The sequence below is a fragment of the Echeneis naucrates genome, chromosome 8 (genome assembly GCF_900963305.1).
Source record: "Echeneis naucrates chromosome 8, fEcheNa1.1, whole genome shotgun sequence".
In the NCBI taxonomy this organism is placed as follows: domain Eukaryota; kingdom Metazoa; phylum Chordata; class Actinopteri; order Carangiformes; family Echeneidae; genus Echeneis; species Echeneis naucrates.
Genome location: NC_042518.1, coordinates 3,348,430 through 3,368,604, shown reverse-complemented (window position 1 = coordinate 3,368,604; position 20,175 = coordinate 3,348,430). Strand labels below are relative to the sequence as shown.

Sequence of the window (20,175 nt, the reverse complement as noted above, 5' to 3'; positions counted from 1 at the left end):
CACCGGTTACCTGCAGTGCGTAAAATGCGCCATGACCACTTCAGTGCGCACAAAAATCCAAGAATCAAAAAAGGAAAAAAAAAAAAAAATAGCAGCTTTAGTGTCACTACTGTCAGAGCAGAGTTGTCTTTTTATTCATCAGTACCTTCTCTTCTCCCAGTTATTTTAATGACATGGGAAGATCGCTGACTGGAGGTGTGCGCTCTGCTCGCTAGTGGAGCGAAATACGAGGAGCTGTTTGCCATTCACAGCTTCTGGTGGGCTGGAGGGAGGATGGATATGGGAGTGAGTGAGGAAGAGAGGAGGGGAGATTACACAAGACTGGATGAGCGTGTGTGTCTGTTTGGAGAGAGAGAGAGAGAGAGTGTGTGTGTGTGTGTGTGTTTAAGTGTAGTTCATTTAGCCAGTTAAATCAGAGCTGCGCCTGATTGGTCCAGCTGTTAATTAGCTGATTGATGCTTTCATTCATTATCAGAGGTGTTTATATTACCTTTACGTTGTATCTCACACTCCTTTAGGAAAAAGAGCAGTGAGAGTCACACAGAGATCCTCAGTGATGTGGTTGGAGGATCTTTATGCTTTAAGTTAGACTGTGCCATCTACTGGAAGGACCCCCCTTGTGCATATGTATTACTGTTATACCTGCTCTAATGGGGCAACATGGGGGGGCAATGACTACTTGAATTGCAGATTAGGAGTAGTCTTCTTTATGCCTCCGTTAACCTGCTTGTAACTTTGCCAGATTGATAGCATATTAAACCGAGTTAATAATGTCAAGCAGATTAACAAAGGCAGCACAAATAATTAGAATGTTTTCTGGACTTCCCTTTATTTTCTGTACTTCGTGCTCTGAATTGATTAAATTTACTCCTCTCTGTCTTGAGGTTTTGTGCGTTTTTTAAGTGAGACATTAAATCTGTGCTTCTCTTCTTTCCTGTGAACCGCCTTCTATTGATTTAGATGTACTACAGTGGAGGATTTCCTGGACTAGTATTCTCCCTGAGGACAGCCGTAAAAGGGACGCTTTGCCCTTGGATCTCTTTTGAACTCAGTTTAATCAGGCACGACTCTGGGAGCATATATATATATATATATATATATATGCCTCACTATTATTAGCTAATGCAGTTTAAACCACTCCAGTACTATTAAGACATTCTGACTAATCTCATTTTAAAGTTGACCCTCATCTCATATGATTTTTGCTCAGTCTTTGAATTTATGTTGAGGCCCAGCAGAGTTTCTGATTTGAATTCCTAAAAACTTCCTATCCAAAATCGATTCATTAGACTGCATCTTTTATTGATGAAATGCTCATAGATAATCTCTCAGGGTATTTTCAGAAGTCCATCAATAAATTATGTTAAACTCATTTCGGATCTTCAGTACTTGCTGATGCAGACATTTTTCAGTTGCTGATCTCTTTGAATAAAGCAACAGGTGCATATTAAAAGTATAGCAAAGTACGTAAGCGCCTTGTCAGCATTCAGATCAGCTCACACACAGGGCAGGTTGAGCTGTTCGGTAAAGCCCAGTTTTAAAGAAAGGAGACACATTTGGAGGTAATAAAAACTATGTATTAATGATTTCTGCATTAGTATCCCATTGTAGTAATTTAGTTTAAACTTTGTTGTCATTTTGGGTCTCTTACAATTTTCAATCATTATGTGTCAAATTGCATCCCTGTTGTGGTTGTGTCTCTTTTGTGTCATGCTGTTATTGTTTGGCAGTTTTAGCTCTCTTCTCAATCATTTTCCTCTCATTGCCGTTTTCCAGATCTCAAATCTTTGCATATTTTGTGTGTCTCTGTCTCTACTCTGGGTGGAGGGCGGTGCGGTTAATTCCAATTCAGTCACCCCTGTCGCTGCTACACCTCCCTACTTTTTATTTATTTTAACTCCACACCACTATAGGCATCTAAAGCTGAGAGGAAACTTGTCTCAATAGAGGGCGTCCACATACAGCTGTGAGCCTCCTGACAACTGAGGATTAGGGAGTCAACAGCCAGGATTGCCATCTGTTATGTATAAGAATCAGGCTTTCCCAGTAAGAGTAATCCAAATCAGCACAACACAGACAGCCAGCAAACCTTTGCTCTCCACTGCTCACAGTTTCCTTGGCTTCCGTTATGAGATGAAAAAGGAAATTCGACTCATATCCAAATCCTTGGTGTGTGGCGGTGGGATGGCTTCAGGGGAGGAGGGGGAAAGCACAAAGACATGCTGCACTGACTGAATTATTGATGAGGGTTTAGAAATGATGTTCGTCACTTTTCACGCGACACACAAATTTCCACAGATGTGAAAATATTTTCTCAGCTTTTCTTTGTTCGCGGCTGTGGAGTGTGCGAAGGAGCAGACAGGCCCAGTCCTCTGTCCCCTCCACAATAAGGGCAGGACCCCCCCCTCTTTCAACGTTGAGCCAGTTGGGGGAGACAAAACTTTAGAGTGATGTCTACGTCCTAAATGTCCCGCTCAGCTCATATTAGAGCGGCACTGATGGAAAGTTGAGCCATTCATTGACATTTCTGAGCCTCAGTTTATATTGACATACAATATCCAGAAGATGACATTGAAACAACCCACACTGATGGGATGTCTTTTCTTTGTCTCTGTGTTTTTGTGTGTTTGTGTTCGAGCTTGATTTTACCACTGACTTCACTGAAATGAAGCTCACAGAATTTAATTGCCATTTTCTTATCACTTCAAAATAATTGTAATATTTACAAAGAATTCAGCTTTAAGTATGAATAAGTATATATAGGTTTATATACTTAATATTTTGCTTCTTGGTTACCCTGAAGCAGGAATATAGTGAATAGTTACCTGACTAAATCCATATACTTAACTTATAATCACAGATTTTCAGCATATTTAAACACTGCAAGGTGACGGCAATTTTAAAGACATCACTTTCAGCTGTGCAGTTTGTCATTACGGACGTATGAAAGGAGCAGGAATATCAAAAATGCACTCACTGACCTTTTTTTTGCGTTACTCCACTGTGTGAATTTCAATTATGCTCCACTTTCTGAATTAATAGGTTCATTAGCAAAGGCAATTAGCAGGGAGGGTGCAGGGCCTGACTCTGATGTGCTTTTAGATGTATACACAGTCATTCATCCGGCAGATCTAAGAGCTTCTGTTGTGGTCGTCTCAAAGGCTGGGTTCTGTTTTCCCGGTGCAGCGAGCAATCAGCCTTAGCAAATTGAATTTTGGGGATCACTACAGCTATTCAAGGTCTTTTCTTTTTGTTTTCTCCTTCTTCGCCATTGAGGGAAATCAATAAAAAGAAGCTGACTATTTTAAAAATATAAAAAAAGAGGAAGAAAGAAAGACAAATATTTTTACACATATTTTTATCAGAGACATTTATATTTTTCCCTTTTTGTAAATATTTCACTCATCTATTAATTTCTATGTATATTTAAAATGATTGGTACTTTCAGTACTTCACAATCTTAACTTTGCCTACTTTTTACCATCTTTACTATTTTTCCAACAAAACAAATTCCTTGTACATTGAAAAACCTTTGAGGCAATAAATCGTGTTGTGATTCTGATCTCTCAACTTTATCACACACTCTAACTTCAAACAAAATAAAACAACGTAACATAGAATTTACTTCCTATGAGCACGGACGTTATCATGCAAAAGAAAACAATAAATATCTATCGATCTAAATATGTCCTCTCAAAGAAAGTGTTGTTACATTTAAGATTATTTGCTAATAACATTAAAAAACAGTTATAATAGTTTTATAGATGTCTTTGGAAGTGTGGAGAGAATAATGGTTTGTCTTTTTGACTGACAAAATATTCCACTTAGCCTCTCCCTCTTTACTGAAGTCACATTTGTTGGTGATATCTACGGATTTTGAGATGTTACAGTTAGTGCAGTATTGTATATATTGTCAGGCATGTTTTGGGTTAACTTATCTATGCCTTGGGGTGCATTTTCTCTTATTCCATCCATGTGTGTGTTACTAGACTGTTAGGTTTTTGTTTATTTGTAGTCATGTCTGGTTATCATTTTCTCTTCGAGGTGGTAATTTAACCATAGTTAAATTTATATTACAAACACAACACATGTAGGTTGTGTGGCTCGTCTTCTGATTATTATAATATTTATAATTTTCCTTTTCTCTCCTTTTATATTTGCCCCGCTGTGTCTCTGTTCGGGACGGGTCCGCCTGCAGGACCCAGAATCCTCTGCGCCAAGCCAAGATGGACGATCCCAGCAGCTGCGGGAAGACAATGTTTTGGCTGTAGATGTCGAAACGGACGGCTAAGGGCCAACTACGACAGCCAAAACATCGGGCCATGCTCCTGCACCGGTAAGAGAAACCCGCACAGTCGAAGTCCGGGGCCGGGGTCGGCCGCTGCGTCGCGGTTTGAACTCCTCGTACGGGACAGACAACAAAGCGCAGCTAGTTAGTTAGCCGCTAAGTTAGCCCGTCTCGGCTAACCGGACGAGCATCATTGTTCGCCGGAGTTGTGCGGGCCGTTTGTTTTGGGTCATGCCCGTGTGGTGGCTCCATCACCTACAGTCGGTAACTATCCGGCAAACGAAGCCAGAAACTCGGAGAAAACAACCAAAGCCGAAGTAAGACCATCGCTTCTCTTTTATTTATTTATTACAGATATATATATATTTAAAAAAAAAAAAAACAAGCGTTCGTCCCTTTTCCATTTTGTTTCCTCCAGCTCGCAGATTTTTGTTTGTCTTTTGTTTGTTTGTCCTCTGTGCGCCGATATCTGCCACCAAGTCACCACTAAATCTTCAATCTGAGCTCCTGAAGAGCACAGGAAAAAAACTTTTATTCGAGAAATTAAAAAACCGGCTGACTTTATTTACAGTTTTGCGTTATTTGGGGCTTTTTTTATCGTTATTGTTGTTGTTCTTTATGCCCACGTTTGCGGCTCATGTGCGCCGATCTGAGGCTCTTATTGCATGGCCATATTAATTATTGCCTGATCCGGCATCACAAAGAAGAAGGGCCCCGCAGGACTGGTTAGCCAGATGGTTAGCCTGGATGGCTAATTGCACAGCGAGCAAGCTTGGTGGTCTTCACTAAGGTCCGCAAACTGACGGGATTTTTTTGTTATTTTTTTTTTTTATTTTGATTATCTTTTGTTGTTGTTGTTTTTCGCGCACAGAAACAACGTGGAAAAGGCTGAAGCCCGACTCTGTGCGTTTTGTAAAAGTTTTACTTTGTGTTAGCTGAGTGACTTATTGGTGCTAGCACACCATCAGAGCTGAAGGCATCTGGCAGCACTCATTAGCAGGATGCGGTAGCTGAAAATAAAATGTGTGGTTTGTATTGTTTTTATGTGGGCTTTTATTTAAATCCACGCAGCAAAACTGTATTTACCCCTTTTGTGCAATCAATTGGTTTCACTTTAGGTATTAATGTGGTATAATAATCTGTATTGAGCATTACATGCACAGCTTGCATAGATCATGCACTCTGGTTTGTGTTCATGCAGCAGCCATATAATTACACCACCAGTCTTTCTAATGCTGTCTGTGTGCTCTCTCATTGGCAGATAAGCTCATGCAAATAGGATGACTGGGTCAGACAGGACCATCAAACAGATTAACACGCAACTTCAATCCTCTCATTCCTCCTCCTCATGTTATGTCTAGCAGCCTGGTCGCAGTGACCTTTTTGCACTGGAAATCACTGTATGTACGCACACTGTATGGCATGAGAGGGAAATTAGTACAGTTTTCTCTCACCATTGTGCCAGACTCAGGCCCTTTTGTTGACCCACAAATCATCAGCTTTAATCCGACTAAGCGCCCAGTTGTGGGATCAGAGGCTGTGACGCTGATTCCTGAAGACCGAGTTTAACTGGCTCCATAATTGTTTACCCCTTCCTGTTAATTGTGTTTATCATCACATATTGATGACTTTTGCTCATGTCTCCTTTAATAAGCCATACAGTCACACATTGCCTGCTTTCCCCCCAATAGGATGACACTGATTGCCTCCCCATAGTTTTCCAGCCCGCCGACTTTCACCATGAACATCATTCAAGACAAACTAGGCAATGAATTCCTGCGCTCCAACGGGGGTATGGACTCCAATTTCGGCCCTGGCATGATTATGTTCAGCCACCTCCCGCCGGTGACCAGTTTCACCCGGCTGGCTGCCCACTCTGTGATGCAGGACCTTCCACCCCAAGAAATGATCCTGAAGAAGGAGCGTGACTCACCTGACTGCAGCATGGGCACCCAGGGTGGGAACCTGGGCTGCGCAGCAGTGGGAGATTATGTTCACACCATGGGTATCAAGCAGGAGAAACTGTCGGAGCACGACTATCGGTTACCGCTCTATCCCGGAGGGCTGGGGAAGAGCACAGAGCTGCTGGAGGTGACAGTCAGTAACAACCAGAGCCTGATGGTGCATGACCTCAACATGGGCAACGTAAGTATCCGAAAGGAAATCAGAATGGTTTACTTATGAGTGAATGGCTGTGCTCTCAAGTGCGTATGAGTCCCCTAATTTTACATTTCCCTTGTTAGTGTATTTTAGAGCTGAAGGAGATGGTTGATAAATACGTTACTCAATTGCGTAATACTTGTTTTATAACTGTTACCTAACTTGAGTATATGTAAAATTGTATTGGCGGTTTTGAACTGTTGATTGGATGAAACAGCACAAATGAATGAGGACTTAAAATGATTGGTGTTCATTAATTGTTTTCTGATTAATTGATTGCCTGGTCTTCAAATAATAATGATAAAAAGTCCCCTCTGCAGTTGGCGACATTGATCGGTGATTATCAGTCAAAAACTCAAAGGTGAATTCTTGCAACCACATGAACTTTTATATAAATTATTCTAATATACAATGAAACACTCTGCTCTTTAGTCGTGTTTATTTTTGCCATCCCATGCATCAGTTCCAGCAGGTGCATTGTCTTTGCATCACAACACAGCAAGAATGAAATAGTAATAAATAAATGAACATAAAGTTCATATGTAACACCACCTCTAAATATGGTGCTGACTTGTTATTGTTCATGTTGGTCAGTGATCATCAGGAATAAATTCTTATATGCTTTTAAAAATGGAACCTGGAATAAATTTACATTAAATGTCTCCAAAACATCCCAGCTGTTTTGTTTACTATGGGATATTTTAAGGCCTCAGAAGGAGGGGCTTTTGAGAAAGTGGTGCTGTTGACATAAATCTACTGACAGCTTGAAATGAAAAATATAGACAAGCCCCCCCTCCCTCATCTGCTCCCTCCCTCCTTCTGTTTCTCTTTCTGGTAGAAGGGTGATGTCATCCAGCCTCAGCATGAATGAAAATGTCTTGGCAAGGACACAGCTGTCTTGTTTGAGCTTGCAATTCATTTCAGACGTCCTTTGTGCTCATTCAAATAGAAATACACACATCCACACTCTCCTAACAATAGCGAGTCATCACAGGTCATCAGGGCTGTAGATGCAAGTATGCTGAAAAACAGAATTAACTATTGTCTCCACTGTGCTGCAGTGTGTGCATTTTAGTTTTATCTTTTATGAGGAGCTTTCAGGAACCACAGCATTTGATTTTGTTCAGTGTGTCGCTGCAAATACTATTTATTTAGTCTGCAGAAGTTCTTCTTTAATTAATAGATTGACTGTTTGGTTAAATTGTATTAGATAGGCCAGCCAACACACCCGGTTTTTAATCTCAGGCTGAATATAGCATTTTTTTTCCCTCTACCAATTTTTCTGTTGATTGTTTTCTCAATCAGTGAATTGATTAAAAAAAAATTGTTGGTCATTAATTGGATTGTTTTGTTTATCCAACAGACCAAAAACAAAGATTAATTTTACTATTATATCTGATTAAAAATTGCAGCAAATTCTCAGAAATGACTGCCTGGAACTTTATTGCATTATAGTTTAGAGATGGCTTCATGAGGATTCATTCATCCAAATATTATTTTCCTGTTTATAGAGGAATTGACCTGCAGTTGCAGCTAATTTACCAAAGTTCATAATGATCTTCAAGTTTATAAAGCTGTAAAAAAAAAAAAAATTTTACCTCCAAAAAAAGACTCCACAAACCCTGTAGTCAGTGTTGTTAATTTTCAGATCCAAAACCGTTGAACTGATTTAAACCCAGGTCAAACCACTCAAGCCAAAATTGGATGCAGTTTATTTTACTCCTGTTTTTACCCTAAAATAGGCAGATTTTTTAGGCAGCAGGTGCACCAGCATTTGTCCTGTCAGTCTCTCCATATGGCAGTGAGGAGCAGTGGGTTAGGAGAGGGAGAAATGGCAGTGCAGAAAGGTAAACAGAAAGAATAAAAGAGGGATCAAAAGCCTGTTGTTTTCCTTTTTGAATTAATACCCACATAGAAGTTGAGTTAGGAGTGATACTGAATACTGTTTAGTTTGTGAGGTAAGCATATCGTGCATTTCTTTGTTTTGAAATGAAAAGCTCTAACAGTGAATTACAGGCTGCTTATCCATAAAGAAGCCATAAATTTCAGGCGTTGTTGTTCCGCCCACTAGAACCACATCTTGAGCAATGAGTCTCCAATAGAAAATAACCGAATGATGCTTTTTTTGGTCTGTTGTTGTTTGTTTGTTTGTTTGTTTGTTTGCAGAAAAAACAAAACTTGTTGGCATGATAATTTTAGACTAAAGGCCCTTAACCTTCAGTCAAGTGATTTCCTTGTTATGGCCGGCTCTCACGGCCATCTCCCTCTCCCTTTGTCATCCTCACAGCTGCCAAGTCAGTTAGGAAAGGAGCCAACTGGGAGAAAAGGTCGAAGGTCAAACGGTGATGGACATGAGGGCAAGCCAAGAAAGAAGAGAAGTGAAGCAAAGGTTTGTAATATATTTATACATTTGTGAATGCAGATAATTCACACAAGCAGTTACACATTGGTTCAGTGTAAACTCTACAATCTCTTTTTGCAAATAACAACCAAAAAAAATTTATTATTTTACTCTCTAGAAAAATGTATTACTCTTGCAAGATGAGTTAATTTCTATATTAGTAACTTTAGTAACTTTTCTTTTGTCTACTGGCAATTTATAATTTTGGCTGGAATAATGGGAATTATGTATGAACATAGATGATTAATTTAAACCCTTTATTTGTTGGTGAATATACTGAGCAAGTTATTTGTACTAAATCCTGATTTGGCACTTCAACAAAACAATTATCTAGTCTCTGGAACAATCTTTTATTTGGTGATTTACTGTTGTTCATTTTAAATAAAAGACTAAAATTAGTTTCTTAAATTTCTGAATAGAACAGAATTTATTGAGGAATCAAACACATTTTAAATGGTTGCCTTTTCAAATTTGTTTTATGTCTTCTGTCCTAACAACTTTGTATTTCGTTAAAGCAACAAAAAGATTCCTTTTCATTGCTGGAAACATTATTAAAACATCATGCAGTTGGTGTTCAGACAAATGAAAAGGTGCAAAACAAAGAGGGAATGTTGGATTCAAATAAATTTTTTTTATTGTTTAGTTTTTTTGTCCTGTGTTTTACAGCAATCAATGATGCTGGATGCAGATGGAGGCAGCCTGTCGCCGGGAACCAAGCCTCACATCTGTGAACACTGCACTGCATCGTTCAGAAGCTCCTATCACCTACGCAGACATGTCCTCATTCACACAGGTGTTGTGTTCTGCTTATTTCCACTGTTATCAATGTTCCTATCCAGCACTTGCTAATGCGAGATTTATGACTCCCAGTATCAGTAAGCCAGCTGAGGAAACTGACACTGCCTGTACTGTTTATTCAACATTATTGCTAGATAGATATGCGTGTTGTGTGAAAGCATTCGAAAACCTATAGCTCAGTGGGCTGTCCTCAAAAGGACAGTGTTTTGTGCAGTGTTTAGTTTAGACTTCCACATAGTTATTGAAACTTCTGTGCTCTCAGACAGGACAGGTGTAAGGCTGTGGCTTACACCTTGAATCATCCAAACCTGACACCTCAAGTCAGCTCAAATTTTATGAGTCAAACTGTCTGAGAACGACAGGCTGTCACAAACTGTAATTACTGTGAGTGAACCTGACAGCAGCAGGATGTGGAACAAGCATGACTCGTTTTGTTTTCTCTGTCAACGCTTTCAGCGCCGGTGCTAAATGTTGGCAAAGTCAGACAAGCTCCTTTTGAACCAGATGCTAGTTCTGCAAGCTGTATGCTTGAGGCTTTGTCTGGATTTAATGAGTGAACTGTGATCAGGATGTACTCTTTTTTTTTTTTTTTTTTTTTTTTTTTTTCAAGTGTTTGGCTGTTGAAAGATTATGCTTTCATGGAAGGGATCAGGAATGAAGGCACTGAAACAGAATTGTTAGAGCTCAAACATGAGATTTAATGTCAATGAAGATAAGTTTGGGGTGGCTGGAGTTTTCTTTACCTGGCCAGAGGAGTAAATAATCATAATTGTATTTTGGTTCAAGGCATCACTTTTCTGATTAATGCATACTTGCTTGTATCATAACGCACTATTGAGTCATCAAGTTTCACAATGATAAGATCATAGCACTATAATTCAGGTAGTAACAAACTGCATGTGAAGTCATGTTGAAAACTGATTTTAGAAAGGAAATATGATCTCGAGATCATGCAGTCTTTCACTTTATTCAGTAAGATACTTAAATGTCCAGATTGATTATGCATGTACTCAGAGGTCCATTACTGTTTGTGCTGCTGTTAAAGTGTCTGGTCAAACATCTTGGTGATCTCTCACAACGCCCGACTGTATTTCTATAGACAGCAGGGAGAGAAGAAAAGATGGTAATTCACTAACAGTTGGAAGATGATTGTATGGACACCTTTGAAAGGCGAGACAATCTGATGCAATAGCCTTGCAAAATATTCTACGTTTGGGTAGATGTGCATATATATTGGTGTTCAACTTTGGCCCCAGAAATTGAAAAAGAAGTAGCTATTGCATTGGATTGCATTATGCTGTGCAGGTACCGTTGTTTTTTTTTTTTTTGGATTTTTTTGTTTTTTTTTCAGATGTGGAATTAATCCAAGATCAGCTTTTCTCAGCGGTTCGTAATCTTCAGAGTGAATCAGCATTGTGACTGTACAAATTTGTTTCAGGTGAAAGACCCTTCAGATGCAGTCAATGCAACATGAGTTTCATTCAGAAGTACCTTCTCCAGCGACATGAGAAAATCCACAGTGGTAAGTGATAAATGAGAAAGCGGCTCGATGCAGTCACTGTGTTTTTCAGAGGGCTGAAGGGGCGGCAGACTTTGAGCTGTTCTGTTTTTCTTGTGACAGGAGAGAAGCCATTCAGTTGTGACCAGTGTAACATGCGATTCATTCAGAAGTATCACATGGAAAGGCACAAGAGGACGCACAGTGGAGAGAAGCCGTACAGATGTGAGACCTGCCAACAGGTAAGTGCTCTGTGCTGGGTACCCAGAAGAATGCCTAACAGCGTACAACAAAACAAGATACACCTCTCTACAATATCACCAATGTCTAAAGGGTAATAACAACCCTCAATGCAGCAAAAACAATCTACCTATGAGCACTGCAACAAGTTTATCACCTTTGATGTCCAGTGAAGGCTAGTTGCGTGGACAGCTTTCTTGGTCTTGGCCTGATTGTGTATGATGCAACATGGCTCCACATGGTAAGGAACATCCAAGACACTTTGAGACCAGTGTGAGACCAAAACACATAGTATGAGTAAACACAGCTGCAGCAGTTGGTGGGAGATACAGGAAGAGCAAAACTATCAATAACAAACCTCACAGTGGCCACCTGCAAAAGAAGAAGCTACGCACAATTTAGTTTATGCAACCTGAAAACAGACGGGTGAGTCTTTCTGGCACTGAGCCAAAATTATCTCACTGATCAGATGGTGACTTGGAGGAACATGAAATGAGGCCTGAGCATTATAACAGCAGCAAAATATTGATCTGTGCGAGTTTAACTACTCAAAGGCTCAATGTGGAGTTGACTCTCAGTCTCTAGAGGCTCAGCAGGGGAGGAATTTTTTAATGTGATCCCCGACTCCAAAAAAAAAAAATCACATTAGAAAAGTGAAAAATGTGCCTTGATGTTCTTCAAAGTGAAGCTAAAGAATTCCAACCCCAGAACATCTCTCCACAGATTTTTGAAATGATCTACATCATCTTTGTCCAAGAGGATTAAAACTGTTATCAAAATAAAGATGAAATTCTAAAATATGAACAAAATAAAAGAAGAGTATTTTTGCAGTTTCATGGAAATAGTCACAGCGGTAAAGTTAGTTTTGTTAGTTATCCATGATTTTAAAATAAATCCTCATTTGCTTTAAAGATAAACATTTGGTCTTGGTTCTTCTCAGTATTTTTCTAGGACAGACCGACTGCTGAAGCACAAGCGAACCTGTGGAGAAGCCATAAAGAAGGGGCTGGATCCTGGGATGATGGACCTGGGTTGTGTTGACATGGGGCATGGCAGCTATGGAATCACTCAGGGAAATGCTGGGAGTACTGGCAGGAAGAGGGGCAAATCCAAAAATTGTGGTGAGGGAGGGGAGCGCAAAAGGAAAAAGGGGGATGCAGGAGCAGCAGCGAGAGTACCGCACATTCATGATGCTGCATCTGGAGGCTACGGCATCCATGAATACTCTATGGAAAATCACACAGTATCTTCCTCCACTGAGCCAGGACCCAGCATGCAGCAGAGCCACCAGGGCCGAGCTCCAAAGATGGCATTCAAAAAGGCCAATCGCAAGAGTCTGGCCAAAGCAGGGCCTTTAGAGCAGAGTGTGGGCATGGACGGGCTTGGCCTCATGCAGAGTAACGGGGCCAAGGTTGGTACCAGCAGCAACTACGACGACGCCATGCAGTTTCTGAAGAAGAGACGCTACCTACACGCAGCAAACAATGCAAACCCGTCAGGGCCTGCAGTGGCTGGAGGAACCGGCACGGAGTACGACGTTGGAGTCGGTCATTTGTCTTCCCAGCCATCTGTCATTCAGGGTGTTGTTTCCGGCGTGATGGAGAGTGACGCACCTCTCAGTCTTGATAAGTCAGGGATCCCAGACGAGGTGCTGCAGAGCCTTCTCGACCACTACGCCCAGAAGCCTGACGGCTCGCACCACGACGTTCACTTTGACATCAGTGACCAGCATGTGGAGCTGAATCCCGCCTCAGCAGATGGTCCTGACATTGGCCACGCCACCAACAACCAGAGCCCATCTGGAGACAAGACTGTCATGATGCACGAGTACTCCCGCTTCCTGCTGCAGGCTTTAGAACGCACCAGCCACACCACCAGCTTCCCACTGGGCCCCGGGCCTCCCTCCTCAGGACCGTTCCCCAGTTCCCATCCAGAAAACCCCATTTATGCTGACAAGAACATCTACACTACGTCCCCACTGGAGTGTGGCTTTGGCCAGTCGGTGGCCTCGCCTTCGTTGCCCTCCACCGTGCCAAAGTCTCACTTTGCAATGCTGACGGGTTCCTCGCCACAGCACGGCTTCCACCTGGGCAGCCTGGAGCCCCCCTCTCACCAGCAGCTCACGCCATCTCAGGAGCTCACAGACCAGATGGAGAAGCAGCACTCCTCCACTCCCCCCGCCTCCTACCAGATCAGCCAGTCTGACCTGAGCAGCCAGAAGGACCATCCGCCGGTCAAGAACGGCACGGCAGTCTACCCTCTGGCTCCTTCGCAGGATCTGGCCACTCTGGACTCTTCCAAGCCTTCCTACCAGATAGAAAACTTTGCCCAGGCCTTTGGCTCCCAGTTCAAGTCAGACGGCCGCGGCTTGTCTTATGGCACTGACTCTAGCGGGGAGGTGGATCACAGGATACGGACGCCTGTGTCTGAATTCTCAGGGTATAGTAGTTTGTTATCTGATGTCAATGAGCCAGTAAGTACAGGTTCCAAAACTCCAACAAGCCAAAGCTACAGATGAGAGCCTGAGAGGGAGAGAACACACTGTCGTTAAAGTCGATGTTCTTGGTTTTATTTTTTAGTGCTCCTATTTTATTATTATAATTATTAATATTATTATTATTATTGTTGTTGTTTTTTTTTTAAGTGACATCTTTATTTTAATTATACCGATGCTCTGTTTTTGTGCCCACTCCTCCCCCACAATAAGCCTACTAGGCTTCTTGCAAATGCAATTTTTTTTTAAAGTAACTGTTATTTTTAAGTTATGTATTGACTGTTTATTCTCATCATATTAGTGACATTAGGTCAAGTCATTAATCATGAACTGAAAGTACTTTTTAAGTAAGCATAGTCTAGCGCCAGCCGTCTTTCTTTTCCAATGACCTGTGTTTGAGCAATCAACTCTACAACTGAAGATGATGATGGAAGTAATGGCAGGGAATAGCCCAGAATTGAATTAGCAAAAAAAAAAAGTAAACAAACAAATATAGAAGTTACTGTCTGTTACAAGGTTAAAAGTATTACTCAGGAAAAAGTGGAAAAGGAGAAGCCTACGAGGTGCAGTGAGCACGGTTTTCAGAAGTTTTGCGACTTCACAGATTTTTCTTATGTTTTGTTACTTGTTGAATGAGTGTGACGTTAAACAGACTGCTGCCAGCTCACTTGAACACTGAAACACTTTCTACTTGGCTATATAGAGATTATGGTACTTTCGTGTCAATGTGAAACTCATGTTTTCTTCAATAAGGGCCATATATATATCTATATATATTTATAAGAATATATATTAATGTAAAATAACAGATTTAATAATTTTGGGGAACTGCCAGTTGAAGTACGGGAGAAGGAGGGCGGATTCAGGGGGTGAATGTTGTCCTTGGTATATTTTTGGAGAACAAAAGTGATGTTAGGGCTTTTCATTGGCCAGTAGAGGCCGCTGTTTGACAGCGATAGAATGGCCTTCCCTTTTTCCTGCTCTCCTCTTCCTCAGTTCTCTTATTTCCTTAAAAAAAATCCAATTAGCACTTTGAGCCGTTTTCGTACATCATGTAAAGTACCCTGTTGGATCAAGGAAGCTCAAACGTCGGGAGAGGACTGGCTTTTTGACTGAGACGTGTTGTTTGGGTATAAACAGATGGGGTTGGATCAAACTGGTTGGATGCTGGGTGATACCCTTTGCCTGGGTAGCATGGTTTATATGGACAGATGGGTGGAGGGGGGGGGTTCATATGTGAAAGTGGGATTTTTCATTAACATTTTCTCTTTCTCCTTACTTTTAGAAAGGGGTTAGCTTTGAGGGAGGGAGGGTGGGGACGTTAAGATACGGTAACATTTAATCGGGATAATGTAAATGTAATTCAGACCCCTAGTTTTAGTTTGATTTGTTACCCAACTTTAGCAGCTTTTGCCTTCTTATTGAATTTGATGACAAAATGTGTTAGTGATTGACTATTTCTTCAGCTGTTTCCGTGGCAGCCATGTGCTGTATGAGTGGGAGGAGGAAAAAAAAAAGCTGACAAACGATTTGTATGCATTTAGACTCTTCTCGTGTGCTGGCAGTACCGAGCATATTTGTCCCGTTGGAAATTGGGTGCCTATTTCTGAGAAGTGCAGGTGCAAGATATTGTCTAGTAAATGTTAGATGTAATTTCTTGCTGATTTTTAAATGTATTTATGCTGTACGTTTTTGTTTTTGTTTTTTTTTTTTTTGGTTTTCATAAAGACAACAATAATTGCGCTGTCTACAACTGGCCTTGATTGCTGGAATTGAAATCGCTCTGCTGAATGAGTCTTTAAACCCCTTTATGCCCTGATGGCCTGTTGTTTTAAGCAATCATTAAAACATGGCAGAGAGAATGCAAAGCTGTAATATCTTAAATAACGTGTTGCCATGTTGAACGGTTGAGGTGTTGACAAGAATTAGCCTCAAATATACCTCATATCACAATAAACCAGGGACAACAGAGTGAAGGTTCGATGTATGTAGCAGAGATGCTGTTGTATGTATAAAAAAAAAAAGAAGTCATGTGTCTGTGTGACTGTTTTTGTGAACATGACATCTAAATGACCCGTTAGGATGACGCTGCTTAAAGGGTTCATGGAAATGTCTCATGCCAATTAGTGTTCGGTCTCCTCAGCTGGATCTCTTCCCTCCTCCATATTTTACTCTCTATATTGTTTCATCATGCTTCTTGTTTACAAAAAAAATGTACAAAACACTACATCTTATTTACTGAATTCTGACCCCTGTATAAATTTAATTTTACTTAATTTTTCTTACGTCCCTCCTTTTGTTTTGTTTTTTTTTTTTAATCACCGCCAAATTTTGTAGCTGACGATATCTTCCTTTTTTTTTTTTTTTTTTTTTGTTGTTTTACGCCCTTGTGACACGTTCACAAGACTGTACTTGTCCAGTGAATTTAAAACTGATTAGGGAGAAAAACAATAAAAACAAAAAAAAAACCTTATGGACAACTCTTGATGTGGTAAGTGGTGTTAAAAGTGAATGATTTTTAATGTTTACAGCAGAAGGACATCAGTTATCAGCGGTGTTGAAGGGTTGTGGTTAATGTTGTTAATGAATGTGTGTTTTTGTGTCATAGTTAAGAGGCTGAAGCTTCATGTGGGTGTGTTTGTTTTCACCACTGGGTGGTGCCAGTGTCTTTCTTATAGTGTGAAGGCCTGCTGGCTGTGGCATCTGTCACTGAGCTAATTCAGCGTTAATGACTTTAACAGCTTTCCCGCCTTATTTTATTGATCATATGCGTTTGTGTCTCATGTTACAGCAGAAAGCAGACTTTTATCACGGCTTAAATTTCTAATTAAGTTTAGTATTCGATTCCTCCTTCAGGCCTGTTTAGCAGGTCTCTGTGCCACCCACTTGGTTCATTCAATAGCTCATCCTGGAAAAAGGCTTTAATGGACTTTATGGTTCACATTCACTTGTTCCTAAAAGGTTGGTGTCTCAGGATGCAACACAAACTCAACCCTCCATGAGCTGTATATTCAAAATTGCCTTTCATTATTAAAAGAAAGTGTATTCATTTAATTCACTTAAAGTAGAAGCTTATTGTTCCCAGGTTGCATTGAGCAGAAATTATACTTCAAACTCGATCTCAAAGAAGCTAGCAGAGTACCAAGTTGATGCATCGTTGGTGATTCACTAACAGATCTATCATTACTTTGTGTCATTATTCCATCCCGGCACGAGCATTTCAGTTTACGTAGGTTTATTTTCAACTTCTCTCAAGAGAAATTAACAATGTTGAGTGTGAGTTGACTTCAGTATTTAGAAAAGATAATCAACCCAAAACAAAGAAAGTGCAAACTTGTTCCCAATTCTTCAATTTAATAATTGTGCTTCCTCTAAAGGCAGCAGAGTTTTGATGCTGCATCACCGTGTGTGCTTTAAAGTGGCTGAATCAGTAAAGGGAACGAGCCCATTACCGCCATGTTAATGGCATGAAAGGTCACCCAATAAGCTGGGAAATAAATATTAGACATTCACACAGCTGACGCCACCATCTAACCGCAGCCTTTCCACTGCTGCATGTCCACCTGAGTCCAGCATTGGTGAGGGGAAATAATCAGCTTCCTAAAACTAAAAACAGAAGCTTCAGGTCTTCCTGCCAGCACAGAGGTGATATGGGCACTTTGTGACCGTTTTGGTGTCAAACATAAATCGCGTTTTATGAACTCCTTTTCTGTATCCACGCCCAACACCTGTGTGACTCGATGCCTATCCCACCTCGCTCTGTTAATAAATTACAGCGTTTTCAGTTTCATGGTGATGATAATAGGGCTAGGTTTCTGTTGTGTAATTTTTTTTTCTTTGGTCTCCATCATTAGGAGTGATAAGAACTTTGTGCTCATTACTGACTGGAAGAGGAAAAATCAGGTTGTTAAGTATGAGCAGTTGGGGTGTGAACAGGAGGAATGCTACGTCATTTCGTAACCATGGAGTTGTGTTACTCAAATACAGACTGTGTGACACCACTTTGTATTCCCTGAGTTGAATATCAAAGGTGCTTTGGCTGAACACACGACTGCAGATGCTGAGAAAACCCTGTCAGTCAGTCAGTCAGTCCGTCAGCTGTATGTCCATCTGTTTCTGCTTTCAGAGGATGCAGCTCGGTTGACAGATGTGAGAGTGGCGTGTCTCATGTTTCAAAGTTTGAAAGCTCAGAAGAGGCAGCATATTGGATTGTGTGCACAGAGAGATGATGAATGAGGAACAACGGCAGAAAGAGGGAAAAGACTTTTCATGATGCTGTGGCAGGTGTAACAGTATTTCTTATCAGCTGCTGGATGGTCCAGGGCCATTCTGCATAATGAGGGCTTCAGTTTTGATACTTCAAATACATGTTAATTCTCGTATCTTTATTACTTCCTCCTCAACCACAGCTTTCACAGAGCAACTGTCTTCCAGATATGAAAATAATAAAAAAAAAAAAATCTCAACACATTTAGGAGTATACAAAGTTAGTTTAATGGCTTTGTTGTGGTCTGTTTAAAACTGTTGTTCATTTTACACCGTTGTTAAAAAGTTTAGATCAAAAATCAGCTGTTGGTTTAACATTTGGAACGGTGAACCTTTTTTCCCCCCAGAGGCCACTCCTGAAATAAGACATACTTGTGTCAACACAGGAAGGCCAGATGAATCAATGTTGGTGGCTGCCAGGCTGAAAATCAACACAGGGTTGTGAGAAATGTGGCAATGTCTCCGAGTATTTGTTTGAGATGTGACCTGTGTGTGATGTTGCAGCGTCCCTGAGCAGAGTGCCTCGTACAGAATACAGATAGACTGTGTTTGCCTGGAAAATGCTTTATTTGCTTTATGAATATCTATACGAGAGTTTAAAAGTTGTTGGGAGAATTGAAGCTTCAGATGAGCTCCACTCCACTGCCTAGTTAAACAATCACACAATATGTCATAAATTCAGGCTCAGAAAGAAAATATTTCATTGATAATTGCTCAACAGCTGTAATTTTCCTCTTTAAAGTGTCTGATATAGTTAGTGTGGATATTTTGCTGCCTCATAATTTTTAAAAGACCTCAAACAAGCTGCTTATACATCCAATGTGATATTAGTTTTTTTTGTTTTTTTTTTATTTTCAGTTTCAAATGGAGCTGCTGGGCCATCATTTGAAATATTCTCACAATAGTCTGTTACGATTATGACAACGATTTGGGGATTTTCCTTGTTCTTGTAATAAGGAAGTTGTTATTTTAAGTGTTGGTGACAGTCAACATGACTAATTCCAGTCGTTTTTAAAAGAGAGTATAAATCATTTATATGTGACAGTCCTAGAAGAAAGTAAACAAAGCACTCTTGATACCAAGAAGGAAATGTTAAATCACTCAGAACTGGATTTATTTTTCCATCATCAGATTTAGTTTAGGGGTGTCAAAATCCATACTGTCATCTTGTCTGTTTATTGATGTGTGAGATCAGTTCATTATCAATGAAATACCAAAACAAAAGTCTGTTTCATACTATGAAATAACTTAATTCAGCTGTTGTTGTTCTGTAGCTGAAGCAGGCATCATTTCTATGATGATCTGACGTGTGTAAAGGAGATCTGGCCAACTATCTTCAGTCATTAAAAGTCGTCTCTGCTGCTCTGTGGTGCAGAAATATTAAGTATAATTGTTCAGCATCTGAATGATCACAGAAGTGTAAATACTTTGGAGGGTAAACAAATAGTTTTTAAAGTAATTATATTTAATCTCTCCCTGAAGCTGCTGTAGGTGTTAATCTTTAAATTAGAGATGATTGTGCATTAGAGTTAATGATCAAAGCACATGAGCTGTTAATCTGTCTTCATTAATACCCAAAATATTCACCTCATGTTTTTATATATACATAATATTAACAACATTCTTTTGCAGCTGAACATAAAATCATGAACATCATCAGGTCAAATAAATACTTAAAGTAGATGATATTGAAGCATAATAAAGTGGAAGCCCTGATCGCGGAGTAAACAGAAAATCTCCTTCAAATATTCCGTCAGATAAAAACAGACATTTGATGATATCAATTTGTGCTCCAGGAAGTTGCGATGGATCTTCCTCTCATTATTCCCTGATGTTTGATCAGCCAAAGAAATAATCAACCAAACTAGGAGAGGAAAAGTAGATGCATCTCTTTAATGTTGTACAAATCTTTCACCGTTACCAACTTAAAAAAAAAAAAATCATCATTAATGGAAAGTAAAAAGTTTGAGATCGTGAACGGAGCATTAAAGCATTTTGCTCGAAGGTCTGGCAGCATGTTTACTATCCTC

General features: G+C 40.2%; 1 protein-coding gene across 1 annotated transcript; it reads left to right on the top strand.

Annotated features, from left to right (window-relative positions):
- Nucleotides 1–4,215: 4,215 nt before the first annotated feature.
- On the top strand, nt 4,216–14,422 carry LOC115047346 (zinc finger protein 281-like). The gene is made up of 7 exons (XM_029508206.1): nt 4,216–4,336; nt 5,980–6,433; nt 8,736–8,837; nt 9,516–9,642; nt 11,086–11,169; nt 11,269–11,387; nt 12,326–14,422. Exons 2-7 carry the CDS (start codon nt 6,029–6,031, stop codon nt 13,901–13,903), a joined length of 2,415 nt encoding a protein of 804 aa, XP_029364066.1. The 5' UTR covers nt 4,216–4,336; nt 5,980–6,028; the 3' UTR covers nt 13,904–14,422.
- Nucleotides 14,423–20,175: the final 5,753 nt, after the last annotated feature.